Source organism: Rhinopithecus roxellana, chromosome 21 (genome assembly GCF_007565055.1).
Source record: "Rhinopithecus roxellana isolate Shanxi Qingling chromosome 21, ASM756505v1, whole genome shotgun sequence".
In the NCBI taxonomy this organism is placed as follows: Eukaryota; Metazoa; Chordata; class Mammalia; order Primates; family Cercopithecidae; genus Rhinopithecus; species Rhinopithecus roxellana.
The window spans coordinates 1,175,042-1,189,501 of NC_044569.1; the positions used below are offsets into that span (position 1 = coordinate 1,175,042).

The window sequence follows — 14,460 nt, forward strand, 5'->3', positions numbered from 1 at the left end:
CAGGGTTTCTCCATGTTGGCCAGGCTGGTCTTGAACTCCTGACTTCAGGTGATCTGCCCACCTTGGCCTCCCAAAGTGCTGGGATTACAGGTGTGAGCCACCATGCCCAGCCTAGGACCCTGATTCTTTAAAACAACAACAACAAAACTGTCTTTGTAAAAAGTTTTAAATGGCAACAAAAGTTGGCTTACTGTCATAGCTGATAAATGAGGAGTGCTGAAAGAGTGATACTATAACTGTTGGTCTGATATATATATATAAAATGATCTAAGTTTATCATTTATCTTTGGGAGTTAATCACTGTTCAAGTCAGTTTCTAGGTTTTAAAAATTTTTTTTATAGAGACAGGGTCTTACTCTGTTACCCCGGTCGGAGTGCAGTGGTGCGATCATAGCTCACTGTAACTTGAAACTCCTTGGCTCAAGCAATCCTTCTGTGTCAGCCTCCCGAGTAGCTAGGACTACAGGTGGGTGCCACCATGCCTGGCTGTCTCTACAAAACAGAATCTTGCTATGTTGCCCAGATTGGTATTGTTGGAAATCTTACTCAAATTTACAATTTACTTGACCTCAAGTGATCCTTCTGCCTTGTCCTCCCAAAGTGCTGGGATTACAGGCATGAGCCACTGCACCTGGTCAAGTTCTAGTTATTTTATTGGCTCCATCCTGTGTTTCCTTTTCTCAAATTAATCTGCTTCTTGGTGTATTATTACAGCTTCAAGTTTTTTTTTTCTTTCTAAAATATTCACTAATTCAGATTTCAATGCTAATGATTAGGATAAAGATGGTGATAGAGCAGTTCACCATGCAGCTTTTGGAGATGAAGGTGCTGTTATAGAAGTACTACATCGAGGTAGTGCTGATTTGAATGCTCGAAACAAGCGCCGTCAGACACCACTTCATATTGCTGTCAATAAAGGTCATCTTCAAGTTGTGAAGACTTTATTGGACTTTGGCTGTCATCCCAGTCTCCAGGTAAAACCTTTAAAGAAATACATCCTGCAGGTATTGCTTGGATCCTATTAAAGGGAAACATTAAGTTCTGTGGTAAGCATTCCTTTGTTATTGTTCTCATATGGTCATGGTCATAGTAAATGATACCAAAGGCATAAGATGTTGCAAAATTGGTAGCTATTTCTTTTTTAAAAAGTTTTTTGTTTTGTTTGTTTTTTTTTTTTTTTAAGGAAAATGCCAATAGATTGGGTTTAGATTGGGCAGGGAGAATGGGGACTTCTTTGTAAAAATATCAGCTTATGAATGGATTCAACTTTATTGATCATGACAGTGAGCCTCAACAGCTTAAAGAAGTGTAATAGGCTATATTTCATGATAGTTACTTCATAACTATTTAAATTATTTGGATTGTATTTTTTATTGTAGCTTAGGGACTTTGAATAGTCATTAGTGTAATCTTCAGAGATTTTCTGTTTTGGAAAATGTATAGGATTTTAGAGTTGATTTACAGTAGGATCTAATTTTTGAAGCAATGGTTGCCTAAGAAATGATTATCCTCAGCTACAGTTCTATAACCAGATAAATTAAACCACAAATATATGGAAAATGTAGTCTGTGTCCATTATCTACTTAGTTTGGTTACTAAGCAGCTTGTCTTTTGTATACCTGTTTAATTAAAGTTTCTATACTTAGTAATTTTGTAGCAAAGTAAAATAGGACCGGACCCTAATTTGCCAACTTTTAGGTACCTTAACCAAATAGGCTTGAAACAACGTATTATTTTTAAATACAAATGTTCCCTGAAACACTGTTTGAATATGTAAAGCATAATTTGTTTCCATTGGAAACTCAATAATGATTTTTTAAAAGGTAAGGCAGTGGTTAGAGTTGTAAGCTGCTTGTAGTTTAGATAATTTAATTTACAGCATCCAGGAATTGGTTGCTGGATTGGATAGATCTCAGAGAAGAAATAAAGTAGTAGTGGGAATGAGGGCTTGAGAAGAACTGAAAGAATAGATTTCGTTCAGCTAGATAATTATTAGAAACTAAGGTTTTTGAAGTACAACTGTTTTGGAATTGTTGGGATCTAGGCTATGTCCTTGTAAGTGGGAGGCAGGATTGGAGGGTGAGGGAGAATTGGGGAGTGTTAATCTGTAAGGAGAGGTGATTTATGCCTGCTACCGTTTTTTTGTCTGAAACGGGAGACAGGTTCATCTGTTGAGAGTGTGAGTGTGAGGTGGCGGGTAGAGAAAGAGTAATTGAGAAGAGTGATAAGGACTTGGGGACCTGGAGAAGGGTGTTCCAGTCATGATAGAAGCCCATTTCAGGTTGAACACTACAGACTTTTAGTGCCACGAGATACAGGAGTAGAAGGTAGACGGTTGGATTGAACTTGGGTTAGGAATTCTTTTTTTTTTTTTTGAGACAGGTTCTTGGCTAGAATTCAGTGGCATGATCATGGCTCATTGCAGTCTCGACTTTCAGGGCCCACCTCAGCCTCCCAAGTAGCTGAGACTACAGGTGTGAACTGCCATGCCTGGCTAATTTTTTTTGTAGAAATGCCTAGGCTGGTCTCAAACTTCTGGGCTCAAGCAGTCTTCCTGCTCCCACCTCCCAAAGTCCTGGGATTACAGGTGTGAGCCATCTTGCCTGGCAGGAATTCTTTTTTTTTTTGAGAGGGAGTCTCGCTGTCACCCAGGCTGGAGTGCCATGGCGTGATCTCGGCTCACTGCAAGTTCCGCCTCCTGGGTTCACACCATTCTCCTGCCTCAGCCTCCTGAGTAGCTGGGACTACAGGCGCCTGCCACCACCCCCGGCTAGTTTTTTGTACTTTTTAGTAGACACGGGGTTTCACCATGGTAACCAGGATGGTCTGGATCTGCTGACCTTGTGATCTGCCTGCCTTGGCCTCCCAAAGTGCTGGGATTACAGGTGTGAGCCACTGTGCCCGGCCAGGAATTCCTTATGTAGGTGGACGAATATATTCCTGGGATTAGCAAACCTTTTCTGTAATGGGCACAGATAATAGTTTAGGCTTTCATTTGGCTTCAGCCACAACTATCTAACTCTCATTGCAGAGTGAAAGCAGCCATAGATAATACATAAATGAATGGGTGTGGCCGTGTTCCAATACAACTTAATTTACAAAAACAGCTGGCTCCAACGTGTAATATCCTGGGAGATCATTTTTTCTAGGCTCTGTCGGCTTGGCTAGGGAAGCATAGGGCTCTGCTCCATGATGTACAGTCTGTTTCCACAGTGTTGAAGATGAAGCTGGGTCTGGTGTTTGCACTTTCATATTCCTGTAACTTCTCAGAATCCTGTGGACAATGACTGGGGAGACAAACCATGCAGGAAATATGTCTAGTAAAAAAGAATTAAACAAAGAAAAAACAAGTGGCAAGCTGGATTTGGCAACTGTAGTATGTGCTGTAGGCTAGGTTATGTATGACTTTACTGAGAATAGCATCTGTGAAACTATGAAATGAATGGAATATAAATTATTCATGTATGTATATGACTGCTAATGAATAAAAACTTAACTGCTAAGTCAATTGATTAATGTAAAAAGTAGTCAGCTTGAAAAAATGGTAGACTGAGATTGCTAAATTTTCATTTACAATTGTTTTACCTTTGGCTAACTAGCCACTTTCCTGCCCTTTGAAAATGCTTAGATTAATGATTCTCAACTGTGACTGCGCAATATGTTCATCTGTGGAGCTTTGAAAAATTACTAATGCCTCACTCTCACCTCTAGAGATTTTGTATGGTGAACAGCCTGGACATCAGATTTTTCTCTCTCTCTCTCTTTTTTTTTTCCTCTGTACAACAGATTTTAAAAGATCTCCCCTGCAGGTTCTAATGAGCAGCCAAGGTCAAAAACCACCGACTTTCAATTCATTGTTATGGTGTAGGTTTGGTGTGGAATTTCAGGGTATGACAGTTAAGGCCATTTTAAACTTATTTAATTTGGGGGGCAGCTTTTTCACTTCGTTAGTTTTTGTCATTAGTTATATTTGAGGCCACTTCTTTTCTTTTCTTTTTTCTTGGTAAAGCTTCAGCATGTGCCAGGAACAGTGGCTCATGCCTGTAATCCCAACACTTTTGAGAGATTCATGTGGGAGGATTGCTTGAGCATGGGAGTTCAAGACCAGCACGGGCAACATACTGAGATCCCCGTCTCTACAAAAAAAAAAAAAAACTTTGCCGGGCAAAGTGGCTCATGCCTGCAATCCCAGCGATGTGGGAGGCTGAGGTGGGCAGATCACGAGGTCAGGAGTATTGAGACCAGCCTGACCAACATGGTGAAACCCTGTCTCTACTAAAAATACAAAAATTAGCTGGGCGTGGTAGTGGGTGCCTGTGATCCCAGTTACTTGGGAGGCTGAGGCAGGAGAATCACTTGAAACCAGAAGATGGAGGTTGCAGTGAGCTGAGATCACACCACTGTACTCCAGCCTGAGTCAAAGAGTGAAACTTGATCTCAAAAAACAAAACCAAAACAAAAACTCCAGCATGCTTATTGTGTTTTCCAACTAGATTTGAGTATGATTTTCCTTACTATAATGTGGCCAGTGTTTCTTGCCTGTATTTTTGTTTTTTATTTTTTTGGAGATAGAGTCTCGCTCTGTCACCCTGGCTGGAGTACAGTGGCGTGATCACAGCTCATTGGAGCCTTGAACTCCTGGGGTCAAGCCATTCTTCTGCCTCAGCCTCCTGAGTAGCCAGGACTATCGGTGCATACCACTGTGCCTGGCTCTAATTTTTAAAATTTTTTGTAGGTATATTGAATTCCTGGCCTTAGGTGATCCTCCCGCCTCAGCCTCCCAAAGTGCTAGGGTTACGGACATGAGCCAGCATGCCTGGCCTTTGCCTATATTTTTATAGTTACCACAAAAAGTGCTCTTTTATTGGTATTTGTTGGATGTGGTCTCTGTTTCTGTTTGCTTAGCATTTGGTAAAAGTATTACTATTAGATGGGATGATTAATTGAAGAACTAATGGAAGTTTCTTTAAACTTAAAGGATTCTGAAGGTGATACCCCTCTTCATGATGCAATAAGTAAGAAACGTGATGATATCCTAGCAGTTCTTTTGGAAGCTGGAGCAGATGTTACGATCACAAACAATAATGGATTTAATGCTCTACATCATGCTGCACTGAGGGGAAATCCCAGGTATGTCACCCCTTACTATTTTAGGTGCAATTTAAAAATATTTTCCTACTGCTGATTCTCTTTTTCTGATACTGATGAAGAAATAATTTTGGTTAATTTAGTATTTTAAATCATTTTAAAGTTTTGTGAAAATTATGCCTTTATTTAGTTTTAGATGATGATTATTTGATTGTTAATCTAATACAAGTATTACAAAATGATTATTTAAGTTTATATTAAATGTGGATATAAAATATCAGGAATGCTGGTTTCTTTCTAAAGATTTAATGAAAATGCATTTTATTTTGAGATTTATATTTCTTCAAAGTAATTATCTGGGTGTCCTCTGATTTCAAGTTACCATTTGCATGATAATTATTTTTTAAAACTTAAGACTAAATAAATATTAAGTTACCTAATTCCTTGTTAATAATGTAATTAGTTATATAAACTTCTAGTGTAGCTATCCCCTCATCCATTGTTACAGCAATAGTATTCTACTGAAAAAAGTATTTGCTGGTTGACATTTGAGAAAGACTGCTTTTGGAGAATCACATTCTTTTTTTTTTTTTTTTTTTTTGAGGCACCTGTGGGACTTTATTAGGTAAACAGACCCCAGCTCCAGCCACAGGCTTGAACTGGCCAGCTGAGCGTGGCCTCAGACGCCGGCCAGGTTCCCTCCTCCTGGCCACAGCCTGGGGCTCTCAGGGCCACCAGAGTGCACAGGGCTCTCGGGGTGTGCCGGCTGCAGTGGGAAGCAGGCTTCAGGCCACCCCACCTCGGTCTGGTCCTGGCAGGCCCCCAACACCCGGCTCTGCTGTGGGAGCCGAGAACAGAGACATCACCGGCCCATCACATTCTTTATGAAGGATCTGCAGTGTCCCACAGAATGGGAAAATGCTTAGCTTGGCTTAGTTTAGAGATTTCCGTTAACTCACTTTTTGGAGCAACTTTACCCTAAGCAGTTTAGGAAATTCTGCATTAGATGTCTTCTGTTTATGTTTGAGTCAAACCTGTATACCTGGACTAAGAAAAATGTTCACTTTGATTTTTATTTTGATAATTTTATCTATTCTGAACATTTATTCTTTGGTTTCTTATTGTATTTTTATATCATGCTTCCGTTTTTTTTTTTTTGACGATTTTTAAGCTTCTTAGGATCACCACTAGAGGGTGACCACAGAAAACAAAAAGATTTATTGCTACTGCTTATTGGTAACTGTAACAGTGGGTATATATTATAGGATGAAATGAATGATCATATTTTAGGTCACATCTTGATTTTTTTTTCCAAGTTGCAAATATTTGAACACTTCAGATTTTGGCATTGTGAAGGAGACAGTAGTAGTATATTTTCCCTGCCCTTCAAACAGAAGATTATGATAGCACTTACCACATGCCAGCCTCTGCAAAGTGCTTCACATGCATCATCTCAATCCTTTCAGCAGCTTTTTGTGGCAGGTGTTAATATCCTCATTTTACATGTGAACAATATGAGGCTTATAGAGATGAATTTAATTATTCAAGAACACATAGCTGATTACTGAAGCAGCTGTAACTTGAGCAAGGTCTAGGTGACTTTAGAATCATAACTGTTAAGCCACTTTACATCACCTTTTCTGTATTATGGTCTGTTTGTGAAGCAAAACCAAAACACATGGGCAGTGAATGTATCAGCACCTCATTCCTCTTGCTACCTCATTGCTTAGAGTTATCTTTGCTCTCTCACCAATTATCAACTTCCAACTAGTTTTAAAATTTTATTCCTTCTACCAATCTTTCCCATCCATTCCATTCTGTTCCCACTGTTGCTGACCTAATTAAGTACTCATTACATTTACCTAGACTATTATACTATTCTTCTAATTTTTTTCTTTGGTTTCAGTCTTATTCTTGATTTAAATTTTATACATTTACAAATTATCCATTCTGAAAGCATAGGTCTAAATGGCTCTCTTCCCCTGTTTCCCAACTTCAGTTTTTGTCTGTTAACATAGAATACAATTTACCTACTTTGTCTTGGCATTCAGACCCATATTCTGTGTGTCCTGAGTCTGTCTAACTTTATCTCCTGCTAATCCAATCCCTCAGCCCGCCTTGCCCTTCATCTATTCTCCTTTCCTAAAATATGCTGTCTGCTTTCTTCTTCTATTTTTTGGAGCATTTTCTTTGATTGGGGTGCCCTATCCCGCTTCTTTATCTTAACCGTCTTTCTTCCGGAGCTACCTCCTGTGTCATCATTGGAATTATTTTGTTTGCTCTGTGCTTCCTTGTTCTGTGTTCTTATTTATCATACTTACTGTACTCAGCTTAGTGCTGTTTATTACTGTGTACATTTCTGTCTTTCTTTTAAAATTGTGGGCATTCATATTCATCTGTTCATCCTACATAGGCTCTGGCTATACAAGGCACTCAGTAAATGTTAGCCTTACTTTGACAGTGAGGACACTGTTGAATATCACAAGACGTTATATGATCAATTACAGAATGAATTCTGTAGAGAAACTGTGTTAGGAATTCAAACAGCAATTACTTCAGATTAGAATGGTCAAAAAGATTTTATTGAGGGAATTTAGGATTTATTGAGGGAATATGAAATCACGAAGTTTAGGATAAACTGAGAATTGAAGTGTTTAGGAAACAAGTATCTTTTAAATATTTTGAGTTGTTTCATTTTTATCGAGAGTAGGCATAGTATATTCAATAATGCTAAGCCTATACAAGAAAGAGAAAATTTACTTTTTTTTTTTTTTCAATTCTTGCATAAATCTTGAGGGTTCCCCTGAAAATTTAAAACAGCAACTCTTCCAACCAGATATTTGGTGTCAAGTGACATTTACAAAAGATGCTTTATTCTTCAACAAAGTAGTGCTTCAGTTAAAGCTACATGACTTCTTTATTCCTACTTCCTTAAGACATTTTTAGGTAGTTGTGACTATAGATTGCCAGATAGAGTGTGATTTTAATTGGACACTGAAGAGTATCAGAAGATGACACAACTTATATTACCAGTTGTAATTGCAATTACAATTGTTTTGCAATTACAAAAACAAATTGAGATGTTTTGAGTTCTTTTTTTCATATCAAATTTCTTTTTCTTAAGTTTTTTTTCCTCCTATACTGACCAGTGATGTCAGAAGACAGAAGGAACCATTTTTACTGTACTTGGAATTAAAAATAACAACCAATCTTTTTGGCCTTCATACTATAGAAAACCAGCTGGGTGTGGTGATTTACATCTGTAATCCCAGCGACTTAGGAGGCTGAGGCAGGAGGATTGCTTGAAGCCAGGAGCTTGAGATCTACCTGGGTAATGTAGCAAGACCCTGTCTCTAAAAAATTAAAAAATTAGGCTGGGCGTGGTGGCTCATGCCTATAATCCCAGCACTTTGGGAGGCAGATCACTTGAGGCTAGGAGTTTGAGACCAGCCTGGCCAACATTGTGAAACACTATCTCTACTAAAAAAACAAAAATTTGCTGGGTGTGGTGGCGTGCACCTGTAGTTCCAGCTACTCAGGAGGCTGAGATGTGAGAATCACTTGAACCCAGGAGGCAGAGGTTGCAGTGAGCTGAGATTGCGCCACTGCACTCCAGTCCGGGTTCCAGAGCAAGACTCTGTATCAAATAAAAAGAGAATCAGCTGGGTGTGGCATCACAGACTTTTAGTCTCAGTTACTTGGGAGGGTGAGGCGAGAATATTGCTCAAGCCCAGGAGTTTGAGACTGCGGTGAGGTATGATCGTGCCACTGCACTACAGCCTGAGCAACATAGCAAGACCCTGTCTCTTAAAAAAAAAAAAAAAGAAAGAAAGAAAAGAAAACCAGATATAGCACATTGTTATTTCCAGAACCTGATGAAGTGTCTAGATGCCCTATATTTTTGAAGACTGTCCTTTGAAGTCTCTATTTCAAAGGTGCAGATCAATATAGAGTCTAGATTTCAAAGCTGATCTTGATGTTTCCTCATAGTTTGATAGTAACTGAAATAAACACATTAAGAGAAAAAGAGTTATAAAGCCATTTATTGTTGTCTTTTAGAATTGTGGAAGAGAATATAAATTTTCGCTATAAGACCCTGAGTACTTTGGCTGTGCTTTATGAAGTTTGGAGCATTTTAAGTAGAAATTACACCATGTTTTAATATAGTAGTTTTGTTTTTTTAAGAAATCTTAACTAAGAACAATGCTGTTTGTCTGTTCTGGTAGTTAATATTTATAGGCATGTTTTCATCTAGAGTTTAGCCATTTTTATCATCTCTTAGTATCCAGGTAAAGTTTCTGATTTAAAGTAAGAGCAGAAATTATTTCTGCTGATAAAAGTGAAAACTGAATTTCTTTGGAGTAGCATAATCAGCATGCTACTTAGGTACTTTCTGTAAAGATGCTGCATTTTAAGCTAAGTTTTTAGAGCTCCCTCACAGGCATGAAAATAAATTAGTCAGCAGTATTCTCTGCAGAGCTGGCAAAAACAATCAGGTATTTTGGAAGTACAGATAACATTAATATAATTATAAAGTTTATATAGTATTTACAAATTTTTCTTGAATAGAAATTGAATGTGAAAATAAAAGTAAAATATGAGTGAATCACCTGATGTGATATATGTTTTTTTTAGGTTGGTACTAAGATAATTTCACAGGCATTTCTTATTTACTTACTAATTCCCACAAAGATACATACTAAAAATCTTACTGAATATATGAGCAACTCATAATTTTCCCTCTAGAATGTTGTGATGCTTTTTTTGCTTTTTAAATTCTGAAATATGGTCTGTAAACAAGACTGTTGACTATTTGAAGATTTGATATGCTGTACTGTTTTGGTGTTTAATGCTTTCCTTACAACTGTGAACATGCTGAGTGCTATCTACAAAATATAGCTGAGTCTATTCAGTAATAGGATACTTAGAGTGTGTTTTCTCTAATGTATGCTCATGCATCTACTGTCAAACACCATATGCCTTGTAATACACAAATGTACTTACTGTGACTGAAATATAATTAATAGGAGGAAGAAGATCTTGAATGAAGTGATAAGATATATATTTATATTTGTCTCCTTTTGCCCACAGTCTTTTAGAGAATGATGTTCATTTTGAAATGGAGGAGTAGTCTGGAGTTGAGAATGTGTGAACATCTGGGTTTTTAAACCATTCTTGTCTTCAGTAATCTTCATTAATTGCTGAAATGTTTGTCTCTGTTAATTAAATAATATTAAATTATCTATAGTCTTATTGCAATCATTAAGAAAACTATATGGATGTTTGAATAATTGTCATTTTTTCCTTTCCTTCAGTTTATCCCCACTGAAGGAGAATATTGTGTGTATATTTTTTATAAGGGACAAGGAAGACAGTGAGGAGAGTCATAGTATTTATTACTAGCAGAGTTCTTCATTTTACAGCTGTGAAAACAAATATGAAGAGGTGAAATATTTCATGAGTAAAAGTAGTGATGCTTAGCATTTTCTTTCTTTTTTGAGGACTAAAAAACTTTGATTCAGGGTCAGAAGAACTAGATACTGTTTTAAGCCTCTCCTCAAGATATCCTACAGTATCATCTTTTTCACCTTACCTGCTAACATTCAGGTAAATAGCGGTAAAATTAAAGGCCAATACTGTGGAAGATAGTGACTGAACATTTCTAGAGTGTTATATAATGTTTCTTTAATTTAAATATGCATACATCCATGTAAACTACACTGTACAATCCCATTGTGTTTTCAGGTGGGTTTTAGGTGACCTTTCCAGATACTTTCTTCCTTGAAGGAAGTTCTTTTTTTGGTTGTTACTATAAAGCGTAGCCTACATTTTATTGCCAGTTCTTTTCTTTTCTGAAGGATAAGAAATTTAATACCAAGAGACCATAGTAAGTAAAATTTTTATTTGAAATCCTTAAGTCATCCATACATTTTTCATAAGCTTTTTATAAACATCTTTAACCATTCTAGCTTTTCCAGGTAGAGTTAACAGTAACAAGTTATTTGATTATAATCACAGTCTGAATAATGTAAATAAGTTGAAATTAGTTGACAAGTAATTGATATTCACAAATGAAAACGTAGTCCCGTGGTAATCAATGCATAGCTACAGCTGGTTGAAGGGGACCAAATCCATTGAAGAGGCGATTTGGTTCCATTTTACCAGCTCTAGCAAAGCATTGTAGTACTGCTAGTATGGAATCCAAAACAGTTGGTAAAATTACAGTCATGGACCTTCTACAAGTGTTAGAAATTATCATACCAATGCTTCAGTCACCGAATGTCAAATTTTCCATTGTGAAGTCACTTTCCTACTGTTTTCCTGCGCTTAATGGCTTAAAAGTCTTTTCCTTTTAACATATTACTGCATTAAGGAATGATCAATGTACATCTTTGTTTTCAACATCTTTGCTTCTTTTTCTAATCTTGTCCACAGCCGAAGTCTTTGCTTAATTCTTACATGTAGACAATAAGCTGTTTCAAAACCAATAGTATTTAAAGGAACAAATAGACCTTGCTGTATTTTAGAGTAATGTTTTCCATTTATCTTTAGGCAGTAAACCAGATTACTTAAGTAGGTAAGCTAAAAGGTTGGGGAAGAGTTCTGTTAGTCACCCCCTTCTACTGCCACTGCTTCTTTTAGCATTATAGTTGACAGCTAATGCAAATTGTTGATGGGTGTAGGAATATCAATGGCCTTAAGAAAGTACCTCTGCCCTTTGAGTTATAAATAGATCACATGTGTATTCAGTGTATTGCTTGGACTTGTGTCGAAAGGAACTACCGTACATGCCAGTTTTTCTTTGTTTTTGCGTACGTAGTGTTACTAATCATAGCTTAGTAATTTAACCCTTTTAAAGGTCTGTTTCCTTGACTAAGTTCTCTCTCATTTTGGGTACAAATTGCCTAGTTACTTCTCATTATCGACTTAGTAATACATGATGGTTAGTTACAATCCATGAATACAAGTGTTAAAATCTATCGTGTGAATAATACTTGAAAAATCAGAGTAAAATTTTGTTATAATGTGGTTTTACTGTTGATTTCAATATCCTGGGAGGGGTGTCTTCTTGCATAAAAGTTTGATAAGTTATAATTTGCCTATAAAGTTAAGTTCTCTCAGAGAAATATGGAGTAGAAAAATATTCCTTACAGTTACTGTTTTAAACTAAACTGGGAGGTCAGCACTAATTCTGGCAATATGCAAATTATTCTTGTACTAAGTATATTCTTCGTCTGTCGGTTGGTAAGTATCATACTGCTGGTGAAATTAATGTAACTACGATTCTTTTTCATCATTTATTCTAGTAGAAGTGAAACAGGTGTTAAACTGCCTGAACTTCAGTGCTGAAGATAGCAATAACACTGGCTTCTATTTTTACTAGTTATATGGGAGCTGTTTAGCAGATCCAGTTGCTCAAGTGTGCTTTTGGATGGCAGTTCAGTTTCATATACTGGCCATATCGGGGCAAGGAGAGGCCATGGGAAAAAAATAGTACAGCATTTGATAATGTCAGCATCTGTTATCCCTGTCAGGGAGACAGTTGAAATGTTTGAGTTATACCAGTGTCAGCAGATGCCCAGAGTTTAATATGTACTCAGTTAAAAATGAACAGCTGATCTAAGTGATAGATGTGACATTTTAGAGTGATTGAAAATACTCTTAGATAAGTTAAACTTGGAAGCACCAGAATCAGTATATAATTTTACTTTTAAAAATGAATAGCCTGTCATTTTATTTTCTAAGGATTATTTATATCGTTTTAATATTATAGCAAAGAGATTTTTAGTTGCTGGGATGTTTGAGGATTATTAAACAACTTGTATACCTATAGAATGACTAATATAATTGTTTATTATAAAACATGAGTAATACTCTTTGAGTATTTTTATAGAAGAGCCTCTACTTTTGAGGTATATATTTTGAGTTCTAGGTATTTAGGACCTGTACAGGTAAACTTACCAGATAGACATGAATCATTGTCATTCTGTTTTGTGGATGATCAAAAGGGCTAAGCTTTGAACTAATTTCTTTGAAAATACAGAATTTTAAAATTATGTGCCTTTTATAATTTCCAATAAACATGCAGTAACATATATGATGCCATGTGTTATAGTCATTTTCATTGTAATCTGCTGATAAAATGAAAATCATCTTTGTATTAACTAGTTGTCTTATTAAACAGAGAGAAAATGAACTGTAGTTAAACTTAGTCATTTCCATTTAATTTCTGTTTTTTCTCTTATTTTTTTTTCTTTTGTTGTTCCATTTAATTTCTGATACAAAAATTTTAAAATATGCTTTTTATACATGTATAAATATTTCAGTTGAAATAATACTTTTGGTAAGAAATGGTTAGAATATGTGAATACTACTCTTTCTTTTTTTCTGACTTTGTCATTAGTAGCGTAAAACAGGTACTGCTTATAAATTTTGCTAAGAGCATTTGGAATTTTAAAAAAAATCTACAAACTACATGAAATAAAAGTATTTTGATATTTCTAAACAATGGATTGATCGTGTTTAGAGAAATTGAATTTTAATTGCATAGTACCAATAAAAACAGTTATTTGATCTGTATAAATTGGTTCTTGACTACAGTGCTTTCATTTTACATGCCCTTTTTGGAGAAAGCAAATTCAGAGATAATACAGATAGTAAATTAATTTATTTTAAATATTTGGTAGTCTATTACCAATATACGCTGCTGACTTACAGCTGTGGACCAGAATTTTGTCATTTTTCATGCTTAAATCTTACATTTTAATTAATTTTAAGTTTTAACTTCACATTTGAAGTAGAGATTGGATTAAGACCCTGATAAACTTGAGAAGGAAGGACAAGGACCACTATATTTGTAGCTGTCAGAAAAGAAAGCCTTTTTATAACAACAAAACTTTTGGTCAGAAATTCCTCTAATATTAATAGATTATACATTTATCAAAATGAGAAGAAATAGCTTATCATGTGAATGAAACCAGCTATTAATATCTTATTTTTCTATACAAATCAGTGAGCCCTACTAATGAGATAAACTAAGATTAAATTGTGGAGACAGAAAATAGGTCATGTGTATTCCTCATTCTTTTGTGCTAGTAATACTATTTTCCCTTTTGCAGTCAAATTTTAATAATGAGAGTACTTAATTTAAAAATGTAAGTAAGATGTATGTTTTAAACTTAGATGATTTAAAAGGAGTTTCATGATAATTGAAATCTACTTCACTGGATCTTCTTTTCCTTCATGAAATAAAAACTTTAGGGATAGTTTCTATCTTTAAGTAGTAGATAACCTTTTTTTTTTTTTTTTTTGGTGTTAGTATTGCCAAAGGTCATCTATTCACGAGTAGGTTAATTTACCATATGAAGGTCA

The 14,460-nt window shown here is 36.0% G+C and overlaps 1 protein-coding gene and 1 non-coding gene across 2 annotated transcripts in view; both read left to right on the forward strand.

Moving 5' to 3' along the window:
* Nucleotides 1–14,460, forward strand: part of MIB1 (mindbomb E3 ubiquitin protein ligase 1) — a 136,591-nt gene that overhangs the window by 78,818 nt on the left and 43,313 nt on the right. Inside the window, exons 11-12 of the mRNA XM_010354878.2 lie at nt 777–974; nt 4,979–5,130. Of these exons, the coding sequence (XP_010353180.1) occupies nt 777–974; nt 4,979–5,130 (350 nt within the window). The remainder of the gene's footprint in view (nt 1–776; nt 975–4,978; nt 5,131–14,460) is intronic.
* Nucleotides 3,114–3,317, forward strand: LOC115895551. Its single transcript, XR_004055747.1, has one exon. It is a non-coding gene; the product is annotated as a small nucleolar RNA SNORA73 family (small nucleolar RNA).